This window comes from Dermacentor variabilis, chromosome 3, assembly GCF_050947875.1.
Source record: "Dermacentor variabilis isolate Ectoservices chromosome 3, ASM5094787v1, whole genome shotgun sequence".
In the NCBI taxonomy this organism is placed as follows: domain Eukaryota; kingdom Metazoa; phylum Arthropoda; class Arachnida; order Ixodida; family Ixodidae; genus Dermacentor; species Dermacentor variabilis.
The window spans coordinates 18,790,001-18,815,309 of record NC_134570.1 but is presented as its reverse complement, the minus strand read 5'-3'; the positions used below and the strand labels follow the sequence as shown (position 1 = coordinate 18,815,309).

Sequence of the window (25,309 nt, the reverse complement as noted above, 5' to 3'; positions counted from 1 at the left end):
GCATGCGCATCGCTCACGTGGTACGGTGTTTAATTTGGATATCAAAATCTTAGGCGGCTACTGAGATGCCAAGTTCACTTGAACAAAGCTCGCTTTCTTGAGTCGAACGAGTAATTACAATTCCTGCGACAAGTACGACACCTCAACGCCACAGTGCACTAGGTCTGTCCCTCCACGTGCGGCGGGCAGCTCTCAAAAGCCTGAGGCCTAGTGAGTCGCTACTCTAACAACCGGCATCTAAAAATAACACAGATAATTGGCACAATACACGCAACCGCGAGTGGAGGCCAGCTTTGTGAGGTGGTCGTATACCCCGCTCGGTGCACACAGCATCCGAGCGGATGGTGCTCACCATCCCAGACGGTGTCGGAGCACCTGCGCCAGGCCGCAATACCAAATAGCCCGTAGCAGCACCCATGGCCTGCGGCCACCCGACCCGTCAAGGAGATAGAAGCTATTCACATAAGAAACTTGAACCACTTACGATATAGGCGGACAGTTTTGATTTTCTCAGGGGGGGGGGGGGGGAGGGGGGGCGAGGGGGCGACCAGCTTTTCGAACCCCATTTACATATATATTTCTTGCACTTGAAGAAACATTGTGTGACCTCGAAGAGTTCACTGAAATGACGGCCTTACATGAGAATTCACAAGACCTTATAGTAGGAGTCAGTTCAATGTCACAGCCTGAGTCCACTACCACCGCCAAGAATCTGGCGTCTCTCGGTGGTGTAACCTTCCTTTGTGTAATTGACGTATGCTTCGCATATCCGGCGGCACTGCAGCCCCCCTCCTCTCTCTCTCTCTCTTAGTCCTAGTGTAAGCGCTCCTGCGCACGACTGCTGTTGATTCTTATTTCGAGTGAGTCCGGCTAGGCCTCATTTCGGTTACTGAGTGAATTATACAGGGTACCCCAACCATCACGCACCAAAACTTAAAAAAAGAAGAGCAGTTGCGTTACTCGAACGAAACCTAGTGCACATTGTTTCCAGTACAACGGATTAGCCGCCAGTAATTATTTCGCTCCTGAAATTTAATTCGACAATTGCAATTAATTATGTAATTCTAGAAGTACTGTCCTAATTATCAAAGTGTCAATGAGCCATTGGTAGACACGCCCAAATGACATTTAACTGCTGTGTTTCCAGCGACATACTAATTGCGTGCAATCTTTTTTGACTGGCAAACAAGCCTCACAAAATATGAAAAATACCACGTGACTGCGCTCCCACCCGCATCATAAAGCAACGCCCTCAAATAAGCTGATTGAAAGCAACTACATTGCCTGTCGCAAAGCCGAAGAGACAGCGCATCACTTTGATAATGGTACGGAAGGAGCACCAACAGCAGGTTTCGCGGCTTTGCAGTTATTCCTTCACCCGCCGTGGTTGCTGAGTGGCTATGGTGTTGGACTGCTGAGCACGAGGTCGCGGGAGCCAATCCCGGCCACGGCGGCCGCATTTCGGTGGGGGCGAAAACACCCGTGTACTTAGATTTAGGTGCACGTTAATGAACCCCAGGTGGTGAAAATTTCCGGAGTCCTCCACTACGGCGTGCCTCATACTCAGAAAGTGGCTTTGGCACATGAAACCCCATAATTTATTTTTTCTTTATTCCTTCCTCTCTACGTCACGTTATTATGCGTCTCTCAAGGCCAACTGACCACATTGATAACAAAAGCCCCTTGATAACGTGGCCGAAGCGCCGCTCTGACCAAACACGAAACGCGAAAAGCAATGTGCGTAATAGGCATAGCATGTTTCAAAATCCCGGCTTTGCTCGCACCGCATCGACAGAGTGCGCGCGCAGCTATATTTCGCGCCAAAAACTTGCTTCGGACCAAAGCCAAATTAAAGTGACAGTTTTAGTTTTCATGACAGTGTATACGTGCTGCAAAAACAGGTTCATGGAACAAAATAAAAGCGAAATGAACAGACCGAGAATCGACCGATTCGAGAAATCTATAGTCGGATACAACTTTAGAAAAAAGGGGAGGCCCCGCCCAGATGACCGAAGCTCGATCGCCGATTGCCTCCGCGACTAAAATAATCCCGCTCGAAAAATCGTGCTCCTGAAACGCGCTATTCTCGGTATAAATAAATATTTTGCATTTTGATGACTGCTTTAGTAGAGCTCTCATGTGCTACAGCACATGCCGGATAGCGACAGAAAATTAACCCCGTGCCTTCTACAACGCTGCCCGTCGTCTGCTCTTTATCTTCACTGCAAGTGACAAAAGTAGAAATAGCAGCTCTGCATGGCTTTTGCGCTTGTTCGCATGTACATGGCGTATCTACTACTCGTTTTCCAAGCTTAAAATGAATCAGTTGCTATTGAAAAAGTACTTATATAAAACAATGCATTTATCACCGAAGCACACAGCTGACGCGACTTGGCCCAGTTCGAAGCGCGGGCGGCCATCTTCTTCGTCGGCGGGGTCACCGGCCGTCCAGCTCATGACGTCAGTCCAGAGTGCGTGCCCATTGGTGGATGCTCGTGTGCATCCGCGCCGGAGGAGTAAACGCCCCATTTTTTCTGAAGTTGTATCCGACTTTAGACTGTTCTACAGGTCCCCATTTTCCACGCATTGGTGCTGGCTAAGATGTGCGGGTAGAAGGCCGTCATTTAAATCCTCCAAACTGATGACTTGGAAATTGGTACCTGGGCGGCTACGTCCCGCACGCTAGTATGAGAGTTTGAGGCCATAAATGATGGAGCATCCGTGCGTAGGCTAGGACTCCGAAGATGAAGTTATCCGCCACTGTTTCTTGACGCTGTTGGTTTATCTCAGGTTTTCACAATTTCTGATAATAGTCGATGCGTTGGTCTACCACCACACTTTCATGACTGATATATATTTGCGGCCTTCCTCTTGTCATTTGCAGCTCCCAAGGCAAAGATTATTTTTACCTTCTGCTCGTTAGAGAAAGACATGGCTACTGGGACGAAACAAAGCGCACCTTTAAACATTTGCACTGACGTTGTCAATTCGCTTTTGTGGAAATAGATTTACTGGCAAAAAAAAAAAGAAAAACGTGCAGCTTGTCTACGCTAAGACAACAGCTATCACAGCTTGCTTCCAACTAACACCAAACGCGACGTGTTACTTCGGCCGAGGCGCGGCTGAAAAGGCACTATCTCAATCACGATGTTTTATAGCGAAGCTGTATATGGCTAGCCGATTCGTCCGTCCGTCCGTCCCCTGTACGCCGAAAACTCCTCCGGCGCAGCCCCATGCGAATGCCGAAAAAAAAAAAAGAAAGCGAGAGAGAGGCGTGCGATTGGCTGCGAGCGGGCACGCAGCAGTTTCTGTTTCGCTGTGCACAGTTTCTGCCGTTTTTTTTTTGTTTTGCTCCTCTCCGAAGCACGAGAGATGTACTTCCGTTTCGTCTGCTTGCTCCCGCTGTCGTACAGTCACGTGTGCAGGTACCGAAACTATGCCATTTTCTACCGTGTTCCAGCGCGTGATCATGCTCTGCAATCCGCTTGTTCTGCCTCAATATTCGTGTAGCACTGAATTATACCGCTAATGATGTGTCCTTGTACACAGTGCGCAAAATCGTGCGCTGCGCGAAGCGAGACAATCACAACAGCTCGCGCGCAACGCCGTCAGCGGAACTGGGCCGCGTCGAAAAACAGAAAGCGAAAAAAAAAATGAAGGCGGGGCCCGTGACGTATGTGTCACGCGTTCCTTGAGGTACGGTATGGGAGAACGCACGGAAGGAATTTCTCCTGCAGAGGCTAGATGGGGTGAGTGGAGAGAGTTTGTCGCTTGGCAGTGGAGCTCGCCTGCTGAAATCATGGTTTCGCGGTACTGAAATATTTCTGTCGGCTATTAATGAGCCAATTTGAAAAATTTTTGCCGCAGAACGCTCCCTAGAGGACACTGTTAAAATTCGCCTGCGGGGGCTGGCCATCTTCGGAGAAGTGACCTCCGAACTATTCCCAGCCCGCTGCGACAATCGCTTTGTAAAGACAACAATGCGCCTCCTCAACAGCCCAATGGCACCGGCATGCCTAGCCACTTTCGGCGGACTGAGTATTGCTAGTCGATTCGCTGTCGCCTTCACGGTTTGCTTGGGGCAAGAGAACTCCTGGAAAAGGATGTTTTGCGGTGCTTTCTCACGGGCCCCAGAAGTCGTCACAGTCAATGGACAGACGTGGCGGCTACTGACTGCGGGGTCAGCTCTGGGATCAAGAGGCGCCTGCTTGGGTCAAGACCCCTGTCTACGAGAACCCTCTCACCTCGGTGTGTTCAGTGAAACCAGAGTGTGGAACTGAGTGTGTGAACCCTCCCCCTCAAAGGCGGGTCGACTACGATGTCTTTGGACGCTCCCATTGGTCGAAGGTTGAACGGCAGTTCTCCCTCACCTAGGGATTAGGGAGGACAGAGTGTTTTTAAGCAGCCGTTGTCGGCTGTTTGGTGTATTCTCGTTCAGTCATGCTAGACTGATATATTGTAACATTCTCCACCCTTCATGTAGATATTGTAAATGAATCCCATATTCCACGTCCTCGATGAGAACAAGTCCCTCCCTTCAACAACGTCCTCAGCGTGGATGAGTCGGACGACGGCATGGGCCAGTTACCACTTATTTCATGCCTGACCCCAATCCTTACAACACGTAACAACTTCCGGCGTATAACCAAAATTTGCTATGTGGCCTGGTGAGCAAGCACATGCTTCTTCTTCCTTCTTATATGTCGCTTTATAGGTGCGTGTTCCAAGGCATCCCGATCTCGCTTCGAAAAGGGATGCAGCGGAGGCGAGCGCCATCTGGAAGTGTTTCAAAGAAGCAGGCGCGCCGCTCTGTGGACTCCGAGATATTTACGCGCCGGCGTGCGCAAATGGCGGACGCCGTCTCCGGTTTATGAATTGTAGAAACGCTGGAAAAGGGGTTTCTTTGAGTTTTCACGTAACAGAATTATGTTTTCTCGTATATTAAAATTACAATCCGAGAACGTGTCTGTAGGTTGTGTGCAAGTCGCAGTTTACGATTTTCCCACGTATTTTAGCTTGAGAAACTCAATTAGTTCATTGAATTCCTTGCGTCACATGAACGGCCTGAGTATGCGTGGTTCGAAAATCTTTTTGCCGAAACAACATTCGACGCCGCACGCCAACACCGGGTTTTCTGCGACTCGGACTCCTTAACGCTATCGCGTTATAAACGACAAAAGCAATGCAGACGACGACTACTGCACTGTGTTCCCAGTGGAGGCAACGGAGATGCGGGCGCGCGCGGCATGAGCTGGATGGATGGTGTTGTGCCATTACCACCAGCCCGGATTCCGAATCTACAAGATGCAGAATTTATCCTGCGAACGCCCTTTGGACAAACCCGGGGCTGCGCCGAAAGGCACAGTGCCCTAATTCTCCCTTGACAAGTCAAGATGCTGAGCCGTCAGGCAGCATCTTGACCCCGGAGAAGCATCCCGACCCCGTCCCCGGAGAAGCATCGGCAAGCGACATGTCCAAATGTGCAACAAAGTGCTAGACAGCCCGGCGCCGTATTTCCTTTTCCCTGGAGGTCACCGCGCACGGCAACTTGGAAGCGGGTGGCCAGCGCGGTCGCTGGTTTGACCTCTCGGACGACCGTCGAGTACTGGCTTTGTATTGGGCCGTTTGAGTAACAATCGTTTCTCGGGGCTTTATAAGTCCCGACGCCGCCGCCTGGAAAACCGGATCCACCGACCCACCGGGAGCCGAGTGCCGCTCTCGAGTGGAGTGAGATGTGTCACGCGTTGCAGTCTCACCGGACGTCGCTGAGCGGGAACAGTCGTGTTTGCTGTGAGCTCTCGGCCCCCGTGCCGATCCAATCTTGTCCTGTGTGATGACCTGTATATAGTGTATAAAGTCCCTTTCGTTATTCTCACCGACGCCTGACTCTGAGTCTTCGCTACCAACGCTCTGTCACGAAACGGGTGACGAGCGCTACAGGACCACCTCAAAGTCGTAATAGTGGTGGCAGCAGTGCAAGGTACAATGGATGGATGTTATGAGCGTCCCCTTTGGAACGTCCCCTTTGGGGCGGTGGGTTGCGCCACCAAGCTCTTGCTATTATACTGCCTAATGTCCTACCTAAGTCTAAAAAAGAAAGTAAACGCTATGAACTCCCACACCCAAATTTTCTGATCCCCTATTGCTAACTGTGCTTTTGTACGTCTCCGTTTTTTGTCGTTTCCCTACTTTTCGTCCACCAATCCTCCAATCAGCTAGTCGACGTCGGTGGCTTCATCTCTCGGTGGAAACGACCGATAGAGAGAGGGAAAAGCGATGACCCCTTGAGCGCCGTTTGACAGGCACAGATTGTACTGAGGAGGCTACAGAGGGGCTTCAGATGCGCTCTTGGGACGAAGAAACGACAACACAGTAGAGCAAACAATAAAAAAATACGTTTATTGCCCCATTTATAACGCAATACCAGCTAGCTAGCTGAATTACAACAAATTGAATATGCCGATGGACGCTGACGAATCAAGGAAGTCCTACTCACCACGACAGGATATCGTGCGAATATGTGCGCTCCATACCCGACACCAACGCCAGATTGTTCACTTGTACAATCACACAAGCGGTGGCGCGTTCGAACGATCGTGTTCGTCCACCTTGGTTTCCCGTACCGAAATCTCGAAGACCCACGAAGCGTGTCTTTGAGCGCACGGCACCGACCCCCAGACCAAAGAGGAAGAGGCCTTTTGCACCCGAGTGATCCTGCCTGAACCTGATCCCTTTGTTGGCTGGCGTTAGTAGCTGAGCACTCGCGCCATCTCGTACTATTCGACCGCTGGCGGCGCACAGTTACGCGAGGCAGCCGGATTTCTGGAGGCGAGAGCCATGCGGGGAAAACAACACCACGGGGGCGCAAGAGAGTTGAGTGCCCCCAAAGTGTCGGGAAACAAAAATAAAGAGAAGGTCGGCGACTGTAACGGCGACTAAATTTTTGATAGTCGGCCACCAGTGGTTGAATTCCTTTACATCGCAGTCTGACCGCAGTTCTATGCTTTCGTGAGTAGCCATAAGAGACCATAAGCCGTGTGAGGGCCACAGCTGTTAAAAAATTCAGGGAAGAAAGTGTGGGCTTCACACAAGTAAATAAGGTATTTTACATGAGTGCCAATGAGTAAGTTTTGTATGTTCTACATAGAGAATACTTCGCTATATCCGGGTACGTTATATTGAGGTGCAGTGTTTTGCCACAAGAAGTATACGAGAGTGCTTTTCTTACGCTGCTTACATTAGAGCAATAAATTATTTTGTGTTGCTGCTAAAACACTTATAACAAACTTAATGCTCATGTGTTATGCACTCCTTGTGGTGTACGGTTATCATTTTACCTGAGGGTCACTTTTTAAAAATTATGAACTTTTCCGGAGTGGCTGTTGCTTTTAGAAAAGGGCAGATATTATAGTGTGTTTCTAAAACAGTGCTTTGTGTGCCAAAATGGGATGTTCAGTTGCCCTGCAGTACAGCTCTCTTAATTTGCACCACTATTACAGCAATTTGAGAAGATTGTTATATTGTGCCAATCAATAAATGTTGTGATTATGACTAAGCATTATTAATTGCCTGGTGTGCTTCAGACATGCACTTAATTTACTGTTCATGCATTTAAGTGGAAAATGTGGGAGAAGGCAGCTGATGTTGGCTGTCACCCAGCACTAGGCATGGCCCCACACTTTGTGACATTATGCCGGGTTTGTGCAGCATTCCTTGAAACGCTTGAATACAAAAATGCCGTTTTAAAGGCCTTGAAACCCTCAATTTTCATCAAGTGCATAAGAATCTTTAGATTTTACTTTTGGCTAAGCTGCGTAGATCTTCTTTCGACATCTGGCCACAAGGTTGACAGAAGGACAGAAGTCAAAACTCAAGGCAATCCAGTCTGTTTAGGATCACTATATTTGTGGTGGTTTAGGCAGCTTGTTCTCAAAGTCTTTTAATGCATTAGCCTTAGGAGTGCCAAAGTGGAACAAACTGTATGTGTGAAGTGCACGTGGGAGGCTGGTCACCTAGTAGGTGGTGTATATATATATATGTGGTGCAAATGGCGGTGGTCTGCTGTGGACCACCATCATTTGCACTTTGCTCCTCGAAGAGGCAGAACGGATGTCGAGTGAGGCTTCAGAACAACACTTCACAATTCGGTGAACGCTATTTAAATAATGAATCTAGGATTTCAGAAAGGTGTGACACTACGCTTGATGCACTTCTCTCTCATTTACTGCTATATCACCACTGAATATTTTTGTTGTCTACCTTTTCTTTTTTCCTTTCTATTTTTTATGCGAAGCATATTACTAGAGCTCAACCCAGCTCCTCAGGCGCGGCGGTGTCGCCTTCAATACCACGTGACACCGTGACGTCACGACAGAGGAGAAACGGGGCTCCAACTCGCGCCGTCGCTCGCGGCGTCGCGGCGGTATATAAGCAGCTGCGCTTGTTTCTAGGTGGCTTTGGCCCAACTCTTGCAAGATGGGCTGGGTGGGAATCGAACCAGGGTCTCCGGAATGTGAGACGGAGACGCTACCACTGAGCCACGAGTACGATGCTTCAAAGCGGTACAAAAGCGCCTCTAGTGAATGCGGTGTTGCCTTAGAAACGAGCTGTTTCTAAGGCTCAGGCGCGCGTCGCTTGCTCAGGCGCACATTTCGTTGCCGCGCCGAACGCTGCGTTGCTCGACGCTCACCGCGTCCAATGCGGGGCGCGTAGTCGCTGCGCCGTAGCCCATTGTCTTACACCCCTTGGCGGGTCGACGGGAACGCTGTCGCGTTCCACTCTTGAAGGCGAAGCAGAGTAACGCATGAGTTGTTTCTTCGTCTAGCCGAACCAAATATAGCCAAGCAACAGCAGTTCACCAGGCTAAACAGTGGTTCAACAACTAAAATAAAGGCTAGTATGCTTCGCATCCTGGGCTTAACTTTAGCTAAGCCACAGCCATTTTTTTATCCTTGCAACAAAAAATTTGTGCACTGTTAATGGAGTGTTTTCAAGATTTCAAACAAACTTAATATTGCATTAGTCCTTGAAAGCACTTTGTTGGGGCCTTGGAAGTCCTGGAAAACCCATGGAATTCTCTTCACTTAGCTGCTACCAAGTCTTCTTTTGCATGCATAATGTGGAGCAGCAGCTGTATCATCCTAGCATAGAAAATTTTGCTTCATATTTGCGACATTGGCAGGAGGTGGCAAGTAGTGCACTGTGCATTCCAGTGATCAGTCTCCTTACTTTTGAGTAACAGATCCAGTGATTCACTAACATCTTTCTGTGGCTTGTGTTGCAGTGTTTCTTATGAGAAATGAGCTTTTCTTTTGGTCTTCTTTTGGTCCAGGTACAACATGGACTGGTGGAGACACTTCAGGCGGCACTCAGTCTTCAGAAGACCAAGGTCAGCATTGTCTTGAGGCACATGGCTTGCATATTTTGTTTGCTCTAACTACACTGGCTGCAGGGAGGGATATTGCACACATGTATGTAGCATTTCCAATTAAATGTATTTCTTGCAGAAGTATGTAGTTGCTCTTGTAATATATATTGAGCATCCAAAACTAATTTTAGTGGTCCCCTACATGCAGTGGTAGGATATTTCACATTGAAGTTTGCAATGCCATTAGTGTCACAACAATGCCGATAAGTTACCATATACTTTTAATTTGCATTTCAGTTGAACTTCACACTGTTGTTATGTGCAACCTTGTAATGTACCTTAAAGCATGAGAAATCTTTAACATGGGAGGCATGGGAAACTTAAATTTGATCTCGACATCGCCATGCTTCATTTCATACCTAGCAGGCAACAGTGCAGAAACTATGCAAACAGTGAAGTCGTAGAAGTCCCACTCCGTGCATTTTGTATTGCATTTGTTTTTGATTTGCAGCACTTTCTACAGAATAGTAGCTTCATACATTACAACAACAAGTTGTGTACACAAATTTATGGCAAATGATGCATTATTTGGGCACCTTCGTGCTTCTAGTATGTGACATACTAGGTTTTGATCACAAATGCAAGTGATGCACTGTGGCTGCAGGTCGCAGAAACATGCCACTCCACTAGTTTGTTGGATAAGTTCAGATCTCTGATGCCATTTGATGCAATAAATACATAATATTCTGTGACATAAATGTATAAGGCTTAATTTTACATCGAATTACATGACGTGTACTTATGGATTTCATATGTGATGCGCTATTTTTTGGCCACGAATGTGAGCAGTGAGAAAAGTCTACGAGAGTGAGAGAAGTCTAATAGCAGGCCACGCCTTCATAGCATAGCCTGCTATTTATGAAACGGAGTATAACCAGTGAGATGTAGCCTTGGAGTAGTTGCACAGCATTTCGATTTCAGTTGCTCAGTGCAATTGAAAGAAATCTTTCAAAAGGTTTTCATTGCAACACAAAAGGAGGGATTCTTAAAAATGATACACAATCCCTATAACATACAACTCTATTTTAATACATGATCTGCTGAGTTTATGAATGGCTACATTGCAAAGAATTGTTACAATTTCAGCAGGGAGCCCATGCAAAGAAGTTTAACGTTTTAACCAGTTAGGCAACAAATATATTGGACAACATATGATGCAAAGTGTATTGAATATATGGCTACTTTGTTGGTGTCTATTGGACTCTCCGAAGGATTGAGGCAACCCTGTTGGACCATGTTGAAATATGTTGGAACCATTTGCAAGCATTTGGGAACTATACCATGTGTCTCCTACTTTATATCTGGACATGTTTCCTTTAACAGTTTCCTTACAGTGATAGCATTATGAAGGACTTCCATAGGCATGTGTGGCAAGTTTCTATGGCCTGTTTTACGTGCAACAACTTAGAGCACTGAATGCAAAACATGTAACACTAGGAAAGGAGTGCGTTGCTGGCATGCTGAAGGGCGGTGATTACCATTCAGTAAAAATGTTCCTGTGTATTTTCACAAACTGATACAGCTGTTTGACTGCTCAGTGTTTCGCTGCACAACACACTTGTTCGTTATGAACCCATCAAGATAGCAAGCAGAAAATCATAAGGATAAGGACAAGCCCCATAATTTAAAATAAGAGTTTGCTATTTTAATGGTTTGTGCCAGATTGATGAATTTCACACTTCCTTTAGTTGATAAGTAAGTTTCCTGCACAAAATGTGCAAGAAATTACAAATACTTAAGTAGGTATCACTTAGTTCTGTCCATGTAAATGTACAGTAAAAAATAATGCTTGCCACAGACCTCCTCAGGAACCACTGCTCTTTTGTTTAAGACACTGTGTGCAGTTCCCGTGCTCCTCATGTGATATGTTCCTTCCATATACACGAGTCTTGGCACTGGCACCTGCCATCTTTTATGTTGGGCTCGTGGACTTAATCTCTTCTAATAACACTAGTGTAAGCTGCATCATAGACTATGCAACTGAAATGCTTTGTATAGCTTTGCCATCGGTTGCCTGGGATAATTTTCTGAAGAGCGCAAGTATCGTGCCATCATAACTGGCTTAGGTGTTGCTGTGTTTTAGGACTTTTCTTTCAGTAGACCTTTGCAATTTCGTGGGGGTGATATATATACGACCTAAAGGCATTGTGCGCAACAGCTTGCAAGAGCTCTGATAAGGCATCTCTTATTGTTTATTCTAGAAGTGTTTGCACTGCTTGGTTGTGTTTAATAGACATTTGGCAATCTACAATCGGCACGGAGTACTGATTTTCCTGAGCCCCTTTCTAGTGCTGCTGAACCTTTTGTTGACCTCATAGCAGGCATACCCAGGATGTTTTTTTGGGAGGGGCCCAACCCAAGGTAACTTTTCTATGCCAATGAGGGGGCGTACCTTTGCTAGTACAAATGTTAATAACACCCGCTATTCGTCATAAAGATGCTTAAACCTGCGAAAGAGAAATGAAATGAGGTGTATCTCACAGGTACGCCTGTGAGGTACACCTCTCCTTTACTAGGCAAACAAGGAACCACATCAAATGCACTCGCGCAGGAAAGAAGCGCAGGAAGAACACTGCCAAGAAGAATTAAAAAAGCGAAAGGGTAAAATAAAGATTTCTGTGGTAACATACAACATTAAAAAATACAGCAGTTGACAACCAAGGCACACGGTCCACGCTGGGTTGTGTTACTCCGCCAGTCAATCACAGAAGGAAACAAAATCATCGTCATGCGACCTTTTCCAAATGGCGTTGTACTTCATACCTCCGGAGCGTTTGCTGTTCTTGAAGAGTCTTTTCTTCGACGGAAGCAACGAGGTGTGCAACAGACATGAACAAAGTGTATGGAGTCTGAGCATTTCACTCTTTTAAAGTCTACATGCCATGGTTGCTTAGCAGCTATGATGTTGGGCTGCGAAGCACAAGGTCACGGGATCGAATCCTGATCCCGGCCACGGCGGCCACCTTTTTGATTGGGGCGAAATGCGAAAGCAACCTAGATTTAGGTTCACGTTAAAGAACCTCAGGGGGTTTGAATTTCCGGAGTCCCCCACTATGGCATGCCTCATGGTTTCGGCACGTAAAACTCCTCGGCCCCGTCACTCGAGGAAATAATGAAGCAAAAGGACAAGTTAAACACAACTGGCATTTTGTCCGGCCGCAACTCGTTTCTTGTGCATACAGACCAGCTGACTACGAACAGAATCCCTTTCCTGGTCCCTGGATCAATCCGAACTAAGAAGGTTGAACTAACGTAGGAACAGCAATGCGCATGATCGTTGAATAGGTGGTGACAATTGAGCGCATCTTGAGTTTAATCGTGCGGGCACCGAATCTATGAGAAAACTGGCCTTCACACCCCAGGAGATGCCGATAACTTCCGCCATCCAAAAGGAGCGAAAAAGGCAGCAGAATGTTGACTGCCAAATGGCTGTCAAGTCTCAACATTGATTTGGCGGTGCTTTAGGAATGTGTGTGAGGAGTGGTGGTGTGGGCAGGGAGGGGGGTGGGGTATGCCCAGTGGCGTAGCAACTGGGGGGGCCGGGGGGCCGTGGGCCCCGGGTGCACGGGGCCAATAGGGGGGGGGGGGGTGTCATATACGTCTGAAGACACCCGAAAATTGTCGATATCCGCGCCTTCCTCGACTACACCCGCGGGGAGGGGGGTGACAGAAGAGCTAAGGGCCCCGGGTGCCAGACAACCTAGCTACGCCACTGGGTATGCCACATAATTTCAACCTCCCCCCTGCCTGGGTACGTGCCTGCCTCGTAGTATTCCATGATTTAGCTCAGTCAGTAAAAGAGACCACGTGCATTCAGAATGATGCAGCTTCAATTTTAGATCTATTCTTTGTAAGCAATGCAGTGCTCAGTCGTGATCCTGAAGTACACATTTTTGATGGAATATCTGATCACAAAATGATATCTTTAACAGTTCAACTTGGCCGTCCCACTGAAACCAAGGAAAAAAGATGCCTCGTTCCACTTTTGCCACGCTAAGGACATTGACATATTGGACGCCATAGATAGGTCGCTCTCTGATTTCATACTTCTTTCTGAATCAGACATGCACTGCGTGAACGAGTTGTGGTGGTTCTTTAGGAACCTAGTCTTAAAATGCGTCAGGGCCGTCAAGGAGATAGTGCGGCTGGATTGGAAGGCTAAACGAATAAGAAAACAGCACCGTCAGTATACCACAGAGGGCAATGCCAGTAAGCTTTCCAACATACGTCTGCAACTAAAGGCAAGCATTATATATGCGAAGGAATACTATCAAAATGTGTCTTTGAAGAATTTTCAGCTGTCTTCCCCGGCACAGTTCTGGCGCCATTTTTCTTCGAAAAAGCAGCCCTTGACCAGTTTCTGCACCGACAGGGAAACAGTAACTAATAAAAGTTTGATAGCAAAATCTTTCAGTCAATTTTTCTGTTCAGTATTTATGAATGACGACGGTCACAAACCAAGCTATTACCTTCCAGTTGATTGCCCGCCAATTGCAGATATCTTAGTGACTGAAGAAGGCATTTTATCTCTCTTGTTAAATTTGAATACAAAGAAATCGCCTGGAATGGACGGCATACCTACTGCTTTTCTCGTGAGATATGCCGAGTGGTGCTCGAAATATCTGTGCATCCTATTTAGGAAGTCTTATCGTGTGCAGAAGTTCCGGATGACTGGAAGTACGCAAAGGTTACCCCAATACCCAGATCAGAAAACAGGTCACTTATCACTTCATACAGACTGATTTCATTGTTACCCACATGTGCAAGAACTCTTAAGTGTATTATATTTAAGCATATTTCGGTCTTCCTGAATGACAACAATATAATTGATTCGAGGCAGCATGGGTTTCGGAAGGGACTGTCTACAACAACACAGCTACTCGAAGCTATCCACGAACTCGCAGCAGTTCTAGGCAGACAGGGCCAAACTGATATAATATTCATAGATTTCGAAAAAGCATTCGACTGTGTGTCTCGCACTGAACTGCTGTTAAAACTACAAACAATACTTGAAAATAATTGTTTGATTTTGTGGATTTCAGCATATCTGTCGTTAAGGTGGCAAAGTGTGTTTATTGATGGCACGCATTCTGGATCAGCACCGGTTCGGTCAGGCATTCCGCAGGGGACCGTCCTTGGGCCTCTTTTCTTTCTAATCTTTGTCAATGGCTTAATAAAAGAAGTAAATGTGAAAATACGATTGTTTGCAGACGACTGTATACTATATCAAGAAGTTAATAGCGTAAATGATCAGGGCTGTTTGAATTATTCACTAGCCAAGGTGGAAGCGTGGAAAATGAACATTAATGCAAAGAAAACAGTTGCTATGTCAGTAACATAAAAATGCCACCCCTTAAAATTTTCTTACAATTTCAGTGGTAATAATCTATCTACGGTTAGTAGCTACAAATATTTAGGCCTTGTAATTTCATCCACCCTTAGATGCAACGAACACATATCTCATATTACAAAAAAGGCAATGCACCAACTTGGTTACTTGAGAAGGTCGCTACGACAGTCCACGCAAGAAATCTGTCTTTTAGCGTACAAAACATATATTAGACCAATTCTTGAGTACACCTTGGTAGTATGGGGCCCGTACACCCTGAAGAACATTACACAATTGGAAAACATTCAAAGAAAATCTGTTAGATTCTTATTTAACAGTTATAGCTGGCATGTATCTCTAACTGTTCTTATCAACAAAACCAACCTGGAAACGTTAAAATTAAGGCGATATATGGACCGACTGAAATACATGTATTTACTTTATCATGACTTGCTGGAGATAGATAAGGGTATGTATATATTACTTTAGTTACCAGGCATGCAACACAATCTAATCATCTGAAAAAAAATAAAGGAATTTCCTTGCGGAACAAACATATTTAAAATCATGTTTTTTTTCCTCGGACGATAGGTGAGCGGAATGTGCTGTCCGCCAGTACAGTGGAATGCCCGACCGTTTAGTCATTCTGCGACATGCTGAATAGCATTTAGAGGTGATATTATATGTGTGTATAAATGTAATTTTTCTTTTTTTCTTTTCAATTTACATTATACCGAAGTGCTTTTTTTCGCTTGCTTGTCATTATTATTTGTAGATTTTTTCTGCCCAACCGACCGAGCATGCATGATGTCTTTCAGCATACCAGTATGAATGCGACTCCTTGTTATCAATATCGTGTTATCAAAATGCTCTGTACAGCTTGTGCGGATCAGGGAATATGTCTATTTCAATGCATTGAATCCTTGTAATGATTTCTGCTATTCATTTCTTTTGTTCATCTATATATTGCACTGTCCAATCCTGCCCAAGGCTTAAGACTAAGGCCGGCAGTATCCTGTAAATAAATAAATAAATAAATAAATAAATAAATTACTAGAGATATTATAAATATCATTTTAATGTACTTTGTCAGAAAAATAATCACTTAAGCAAATGTCTTTTGCATAACGCTGTGTTATACATTTAGTTAGCCTATGGAGTTAAGCCTTTGGTCAGCTTGCAATGGAAAACCATTGCTTAGTGATTTGTAAGGGAATGTAACAGTGCAATGTACTCTCCTTAAACGAAACCTCAAGGGACCAGGGAAATTGGTTCTGTTTATCAGGAGTTCCATTTACTGAGAGACGTTGTAGAGAGAATTGCATGAATACAAAACCAACCTGGACCATGAGGTTGGTGTTCCGTTTAAGTGATTTCCCTTTATTCAGATTCCATGTGTTGCCTCAAAATATTATTCTTTCTCTTTGTGGGTGAAGGCAAGCAGCAACAACAGCAGCAACAACAGCAGCAGCAACAACAGCAGCAGCAGCAGCAGCAGCACCAGCGGCGTATAGGCCAGCCACAGCTCACCCATGCATGCCCTGTGTGTGGCAAGGCGTATGTGAATGAAGGCTCACTACGCAAGCATGTGAGCACCCACCCAGAGGCAGCCTCCCTGGGCTCCCCGCTGCGAATGTGGCCCTGCACTGTCTGCCACAGTGTCTTCACCCATGAGACAGGTAGGACCAAAGCTCATTGATCAACATCCATTCAGCTACTTCTTTTTCAAGGTTACTGACTCAAATTTTCGAAACTGTAGGAACTCTGCCTCGAGCTTCTCCCATGTAAAATGATTAAAAAATTAAACTAAATTATGGGGTTTTACATGCCAAAACCTATTTCTGATTACGAGGCACACCGTAGTGGAGGACTCTGGAAGTTTCGACCACCTGGGATTCTTTAATTTGCACCTAAATTTAAGTACATGGTTGTTTTTCGCATTTCGCCCCCATTGAAATGCGGCCGCCGTGGCCGGGATTTGATCCTGTGCTCAGCAGCCCAACACCCATGTAAAAAAATGACACTTAGCAAATATCAAGGTTTAGAAATGCTTATGGAATTATAATATGGAATTATGGAATTATAATACTAAATTATAATACTAAAGTTGGTCTTGAAACACCAGACCTGGCGTCATCATCAATACCATGTCATCGTGACACAGAGCATTATTTGGTGATGTCCTGCAGCAATAAGGCTAAGTATGGTGTGCGATGCTGATAAAAAAAAAAAGAAACAGGAGTGCTGTGTGTGTTTCTTCTGGCAGCACTTCTTTGTGGCAACTGCGGTGATTATAGGAATAGAGTGATTATCATGATGTTATGACGCATCCACCTCCTGCGTGCTGAAACTGCTTCATATAAACCAGCAGTAATGGTAGATTATATAGTATGTTTCAACACATACCAGTATTTTTTACAGGGTTTAAAAGTTACGAATCTTTAGAAGAGGGAACATGGGTCTTGGAGACCAATACATAAATCAAAGAAAAATTTAGTCTTTTAGATTGGTATTCAGGTAGCTGCAGGCAGACTGATTGTATCACTGGAAACTACTTACCAGTGGTGGCACTGTAAATAATTAAATATATTTTGTTGTAGTATTCACTGAAAAAAATCAGCTTTATTTGTTTTTGTTTCTTAATTTTGTCAGCATGCGAATTTCAGGCCCTGTGCAACTTTTTAGGAGTGGTTTCTCAGTCATAAGGGCGTCTAGGATCATAACTCTTATTACGTCATCTAGCTAAATGCATAATGCACACGGGGGTAGGAGCAGATTTTGAAATGTTTGTTCTAATTTTTTTCTTGTCTGTACATTGAATGATAAGTTAGCTACATTTTTAACACAATGCTTTGATGTTTCTGTATAATTGTTAATACTTGTAATACCAAAAAAGTATTCCTAGTATCAGCAATGGGCCTAAAGCAATATATTGGTGAGTAGTCATTGCTCCAGTGTCCCTGGAAAAAATATGAATTTCTTTTATTACCAAATCTAATTAATCTAATTTAATCTACTTGGCCTATTATAAAACTTATTGCATACTTGAAATCAGCACAAAGAAACTGAACAAGGCTGTGCAGTTTCATTAAATCTGGTAAAGGCGGCTCTAAAGAAGGCTGTGATACCCACTTCCAACTGTAAGTTGAAAATGTCCTATCTGCACTCCTTTATGTTTACCATTTCTTGATGTCATCCTTTTGATTGTCAGTCATGTCGTGTTTCATTGGCTTCGGATGAGCATTGACCTCTCAGCCACACATATACTTTGAGATTTATTAGATGAACATGGAAACACTTTCGCTTTGCACTAAAAGATGGTTTCAAAGGTGTAGAGGATGTGCTCTGGAGATCAGGAAGACTGGTAGCACTTCTATCAGCTGTTTAAAGTGTGTGTGGTGAGAGGTGACAAGGTCCTGAAGTACCCACTCCTCAGCCTCTGATGCCAAGTGATCCCTGTAACATGCCTCTCAATAAGCAATACAGCATGTGTATAACACAAATACACAGTGCTTGCCAAATAGTGCAGCCTGTTCACAAGCCTCAGAGACCGTAATAGTTTGACTGAGTGCTTGGCATGCCAGCTATCTGGGTGCCTGGGCATTTGCACCCAATGATAATTATATATTTTAGCTCCTATAGAAATGCCACTTTTCTGTTTGTTGCTCTTTCAGTCATATTTAATTTTCTCTTTCAATGCAATTTAAGGCACTGTAGCTAGTTTCACTTGCTCTGGTGACTCTTTTGTGACTACGGCGTTCTGCTGCTGAGCAAGAGGCCATAGGTTTGATTCCCTGCCGTGGCGGCCGTACTTCAACAGGGGCAGAATTAAAAAGGCCTGTCTTGTTCACTCAATCCCAGTCGTAGAAATAAACATCAAGCCTTGTACAGCATCTCTCATGGCCAGAATGTTGCTTTGGGACAATAAACCCCGTGCCTGGATGTATAAATTGTGATCTTAGCTACCATGACATTGTTTACCCTCATAGCTAGGCTCATAGCGGGCATGTGGCACCGAGGATTGGAACCATTTCTTGCATTCATTGAAGCGTATGGCCACATATTCATGGCCTATACCCTGACCTTTGTATGCACTTCATTTATCATTTTGCTTTAGCACCAAGCTTTGGTCTTCCACATATTGAATGATACAAAATGAAGGACTGCTCTTCTGCACAATAAATTAGTGTTCAGACGCTAAAATCTCCTATTCTCATTGACATCCCCGAAAGATGTGCATGATGTGCCTGTCTTCTGAAATATCTTCTAAAATATCTTCTGAAAACTTCGAACGTAATTTTTGAGATGCCTCGGAACAAATCTGTGGGATTGATCTGGATGACTATCCAGTAAATGGTGTGGCCTAACAAAGCCAGGGCCGGACATGCTTGCGAACCTAGCTTACCCTTCTGCCAGCCTTGCACAGTGCTGTACTTCATCCAAGGTGTGTGAGGAAGTACTCCTATGGAGTGTGCAACAGATTTGGGGATTGGCTCTCTCCTCTATTTCACACAGTCCATGGTAGAGTCCGATGTACACAGAAAAATTATCTCATTGTGCTTGCAGCAGAGTTACAAATATGTTCTGTAAGGTGCTCATGTGGGCTGACATATACACGAAACAGAAGTGCTCATTATATTGAAAGAAATAGAAACTCAAGCAAATTCATGTTGCTCAGATGTGAAACATGCTAAACTTACTTAAAGCCCCGTATGTAGTATTGCCGCGAAGTTTGGTGGTTGCAGTGATAGCATGTGGCTTTGCCAATATGCTGCTTATGTTTGCTGATTTGTTCCAGCTGATAGAGCATTCCGACTGTATATTGATGTTTCGGCATTTTTGTGTTGCCTTATATGCCACCAGCAGTGAACCAGTTTAACCCACATATGCACGTTTTCCATAAACTCATTCAAAATCATGCACGCAAACTGAAATATTTTTCAAGCATGAGTGAATTGTGTCACTGCAAGTATTATTTCTGTCTTATCTTTGTGTATGTTTTCCAGTGCATGCCTCACCTATTAATTGCTCTGATGTATGCTACATTATATTCCTTATTTGTGTGTTCTTTCTTTTGTAACGCAAGTTTCATGGCACATGTTGTGAATCTGCACTGCTTTTTTACTTGTTGCAGTAGCATTTGACAGTACAACATTGGTAGGGCACTTTAAAAATTTTGTTGCGAAAATTTGTTGTAAAAGTTATAAATAACCGTGAAACATGTGGTTTAGTGGCATAGAAAAGATTTAATTCTAACAGATTGTAATTCAGGCCTACTTGCGCTTACTTTAAAAGCAGCAATGTTATGCAGTTTTTCACATTCTGTCAGGAGAGCCAGCACATCGTCGTTGGTATGAGCTCCGACGAAACTTCGAATTTTATCCAAAAAAAAAATAAAAGCGTGAGAAAAAAAAATATGAAAAGGGATGAAATGGGGTCATTATAGTCTTTCTAATAGGCCACTGTCACGTAGAAAAGTAGAAAAGGTATTCACTACACGAGTTGCTGCCAGAATGAGTACCTACACTGTGGCAGCATCTTCTCCTTCCAATGGAGCAAAATTATTGTGAACACTCCCATTAATTTTGTCGTCACTCATTCCTTTGTGAACAACGATATGGTAGTTGGCCATGACAACCGTAGGGGTGTTGGTAAAGCAACCGTTTGGCGACGGTGAATCCCGCTAGAATCACAAAACTTGGAGAAACACCCAATTGTGTGATATGGCTATTTTTCCACTAGCTTAGCATGTAAAATAACTTATTTAGATGAACCTTTGTAATGAAAATGATACTATGTTGTTGCTAACTGTATGAAAACTTCTATTGTCATCTTGTGATGACTAGTGACGATGCTAGGCCTGATAGTAAGTGGTTGCATGGCTGTTGCCAATGCTATTTATGGGGGTGTTTAAAGACAATGGATGTTGGTGTTATATGTGGTAATCAAGATTTTCTTAACACCAGGACTCACATGAGTAGCTTTTGAATATCACTTTCATCTCCTTTAGGAATGGTGTTGTTGAGGCGTGCTCCATGAAAACATAATTGTAGTAATAATGCGCCTGTCACATACTTTGTGGTGGTGGTGATTTTGATGCATTAAGTGGTATGGGACATTGACAAAGAATGAAGAAAACTGCTTTGTACTGAAAATTCGTTTGAACCAGGTTTTGTTATGCAGCTATTTGATCATACTTTATTTTCACCGTGGGCCTTGAAGAGAGTGTTATAATGTTGCACTTCACTTATTTTTTGTATCCTCTTTTACTGCCCTTTTTGCAGCATTTGATTTCCAATTGTATATGTTGAACACAAGTGCTGCTGGATACTTATCGCAGGGCTTAATAGTACAGCTTATTGCATATGCAAAAGGCATGCTCTGAATTCAGAGCTTTTGTGACCAATAACCACTTCTGGGAGGAGTGCACTACCCCTGACTGGTAGCTTGAAGACCGAGAATAGCTCTAGCTTCATTTGTGCATACTGATACCTAGCAGGCACTCTCATTACCATTAACATAGCCTCCTGAAGTCGTTTTCAACCACAATGCACAGAACCATTATTGCAGGCATGGTGTGGTTCAACTTAGCTCACGTGATTGATTACAGTCCTGAAAATATCATAGCACTTTTTTCTATGCCATTTGCTAAGCAAAAGTCGCATTTTTGCCTGAAAGGTGGAGCTGCGATAGCAATGTATTAGACAACTACACAAAGTAAGTTTCATAGTTTTATTAGAAGGCCGGTGTTTTGTTCACAGAGGCAGACATGAACAGATCTCACTCGATGACTGTGAGCGCTCGCTGTTACAATGCTGGCATGATGAAGAGTGCAGGAAGAGGGAAATGAATGCTTTGTGCTACCTCTTGCTTCAGTGCATCTCAGAAACTTGAGGTTATGCAACCTCCAACACTAGGTGTGGTGGAAAGACCGCGCACATGTAGCCACCAGTCATCTCGGCTTGCCCAACATTTGCGCTCTCTGCAGGGCTCTTGATCACGTTACAGCTTGCACAATATCAGTGTGTGTATTCGCAAGAAATATTGCATATAATGGAGGTATTTTCGTCGTAATGAAGTTGGACCATACATGTGCACCAGTTTAAGAGCCTATCAACAGTGGTTGAACAAGGGATGTTGCTGAGGCCAACTTTTCGACTTCATAGCTTGTCTTCATCAGGGCGCTGACAAAAACAAGTCCCCTTGTTGAAATGTTGATCATAACAACATCTTTTGTTGGACCACTGTTGATCATTTCAAATATCCATCTTTCTCTGATTCTTTTGTCTTGTTCAGCTTAAGAGCCTGTACTCTTGGGTTTTGATGTAGGACTGTTACACCACATGGAGCACATGCGCATGGACCCAAAGCACCAGTTTGCGGCCCAGTACTTGCTGAGCCGTGCTGCCGCTGAGCGCAGAGAGAAGCACGGTGGGCCCTCGGCGGGTCCCCCCCATGACATGCTGTCTGCTGTCCAGCCACAGCCGCAGACAGCGGCATTGGCTGCAGTCATGCAGCCAACGCCCTCCTCATTGGCCGTGTTGCAGGCCAGCCACCTGGCACACTCCTGAGACACGGTGAGCCAATGTCTTCACGCCTCTGCAGTGAGATTTGAGCATGCTGCCTTAGCCATGCATGCCGTTGGCCATTACTATATGCATACAGCCAACTCTCCCGAATGTTATGTGAAGTGTACAAATTTGGACTCAGTTTACAATATTATGAATGTTTCATTAAATTTTATGAAAAATAGATTCTGTTCATGAAAAAGTTTTAAAGGTGTTGAATGATGTGGTTGCACATAGTACCTGTGCTGCCTCCATGACTTCCAAGAACGGGCGGTTATGCTTTGAGTAAGCTTATTTGGACATGCTCCTGAAAGTGATGAAATTGGCAGCAGCAATGTCACTGAAAGAGTCGCTGTTATATCAATAAAATATTTGAGTCTCTGCTGTTCCTAGCTTCCTACTAAATAAAGTATGTGCGTATCCCATAGAAAGTGTGTGCTTGCGATCAAAATTGAGAAAATGTGAGCAATCCTGCAGATTAGGAGCATCCACCACAGATTACCTCCAATATGTGGCACATGGGCTGCATGTGTGGTCGGCTGCACACAGACGTGCGTAGCCATGGCCAGACTAAATGAGGGGACTTGGAGACGCATGCTCCGAGTATGTTATACAGTATTAGCGGCAAATCAGCAAATCATAATACAAAACAAATATCGAGCAAACTGCGCACATCGCAACATGTATATAAACAACATAAAGAGGGGGGGGGGGGCGAGTAGGCACACATCAAATGATCATGCAATATTATTACAATGAAGGTGCATAGATAAAGAACGACAAAAAGGAGTGTGATCAGAAATAGATACAGTGTCGACAAGAAGGTGTTTACAATTGTTAGATGTGTGTGGTATGAAGAAATTAAAAAAGTGTTTGTGCTGAGGAAAGTGCATCTGACTTTGTGTTGATGATCAGTCCGATATGAGCGCTAAGTTGGGGGCATGACAAGTTCGACAGGCAATGACGAATGGTGGTAGGCTGTGTGAAAAAAGCAAAGGCGGTAAAACTGACAGTGCAGTGATAGGTACAGTAATGGCAGACTGTGTTTCTTTGCTGTTAGCCTCTCACATTAGCCTGCAGGAGGACGGTGCGCATAAAACCGCCACCTTCTCTGCTCACCTTTGCACATTTTCTTTCACACCCACAGCATATGATGTGCAGGGTGCAGTCTTATACAACTTGGACATTACATGGAATCTCGCGGGAATTTCGACACCAATGAGGAAAATTCACCTGGAGTGTCCATAATATTAAAAAAAAAAAGAAAGACAAGTCTAAAATGTTGTGTCAGTACTTTTTAAAGCTGTAATTGGCTCAAAGCTACAATATCTAATTTTGCTATCAGCAGGTTTGTTTGTGGTCACTCATCCTTGTCCTCATCTTGTAACAAGACTCTCTGTCACACTGAGCAAGTTGTCGTTAATGTTACATGGCTTGTACTCATGCAAAATGAGACTCAATTTAAGTCTTTAAGAGCAAATTTATTCACAGGGCTAGGGTAATCTATTCTTTGTGGAACAATCTGCAGCTGTTTGTGCACTTTTGAACAGGCTCATGCCTATTGAGACCAAAATAGAAGGAAGCAGAATGGCCAGCTGGTGATTTATTTTATTAATTTTGTCACTTATGGGAAGTTTGGTTTGTGCATGTGTGAAAAAAAGGCGGCATGTGGTAGTGAACAAGGGAAGCACAAAGAAGAAAACGAAAGGGACCACTGTGAAGACGCTCTGGTAGTGGACCATCATAATCTAATCACATAGCTGCAACTATTGTGCGTTAGGTCTATGTTGCCTTAAAGGGACTAATGAAAAAAGCCGCCAGACATGACATATTCTTGGTTTGTAGTGCGAAGGGACATAGGCAAAGGCTAGAAGAAGACAGGACGAGTGCTAGCTCTCAACTAAAACTTTATTGAAACGACCAACATATATATATATGATTGCAAAAACTTGTTTACATTACAATTACCAATTCTTCCTCTTAGCATGTATAGGCCTTATATTGTTTGACTGTACTGCCTTAGTACTCTCCCCTTCTCCTCATGCTATGAGCATTTTAAGAAAGCAGCATCACTATCGTCATTGAATTCAGGTGCAAGAATGCTACATGGAAAAGTGATATTCAAGCATGTCTGCAGCTGTTCCTGTGACAATGGCTGCCTTCTGATATTGAAAGCCTAGTTGTCAGACCTCTGAATTATGTCAGTAAAGCTGAATAAGCCATCAAAGTTAAGCTGAGTGCACAGCCATGCTATGCTTCACAGCTAAGTGGTGTGTGCATAGCTGACTTTATAGCATGCTAAAGCACACTAGAGATCCCCAATAATAACTAACCAGTAGCCTTCTTGCCCCAAGAGGGACGAAGTTCCACATGGGAGACCAAAAGTGAGCAGTCTCGCAAGGTTCCGACAAACTGAGGATGTGAGGTTCAGGTGAGGTTGTTGATTGCTAGAAGTACTGTGAGTGAAGTCATAAATTTGACCTCATCATTCTGTGTCTCATGTGTCAGTTTGAGGTTGAGCTGAGTGAGGTGAAATGCTTGGTGAGATCAAATTTTACTGTATAAGCACTGTAGGGTTACTTCTCTTGGGAATCTGCCCGTCCATCCGTCCGCTTATACATATATACATGCATATACATGCGGTCCTGTGGGGGTATTTATGAGAATGTCTTGTGATTACGTATGACTACACACACACACACACACACACACACGCGCGCACGTACGCACACACATTGTGTGTGTGTGTGTGTGTGTGTGTGTGTGTATATAGTGAGATGTGTTCGGATACGTCGGAGATGTATGTGTGCAAGATGAGCGACTAGAAAGAGTGCTTATGCACTATCTGAGAAGTCGCACCAGAGAGTCCTTGCTGTAATTTCTTTTTGGTAATGCTTTCCATAGCTGTTTAGACGGACATCTGCTCCTTCTGAACAGAAGAGTGTGCAGCGTTCAGTAGACTTTCTTCCGAAGTAAATTTTTCCA

The 25,309-nt window shown here is 44.3% G+C and overlaps 1 protein-coding gene across 3 annotated transcripts in view; it reads left to right on the top strand.

Moving 5' to 3' along the window:
- Positions 1-25,309, top strand: part of dati (zinc finger protein datilografo) — a 107,600-nt gene that overhangs the window by 71,443 nt on the left and 10,848 nt on the right. For all 3 annotated transcript variants that reach the window (XM_075684375.1, XM_075684377.1, XM_075684378.1), the window contains 3 exons: positions 9,332-9,388; positions 16,193-16,435; positions 22,086-22,333. In XM_075684375.1, the coding sequence (XP_075540490.1) occupies positions 9,332-9,388; positions 16,193-16,435; positions 22,086-22,327 (542 nt within the window). In that variant the 3' untranslated portion in view covers positions 22,328-22,333. The remainder of the gene's footprint in view (positions 1-9,331; positions 9,389-16,192; positions 16,436-22,085; positions 22,334-25,309) is intronic.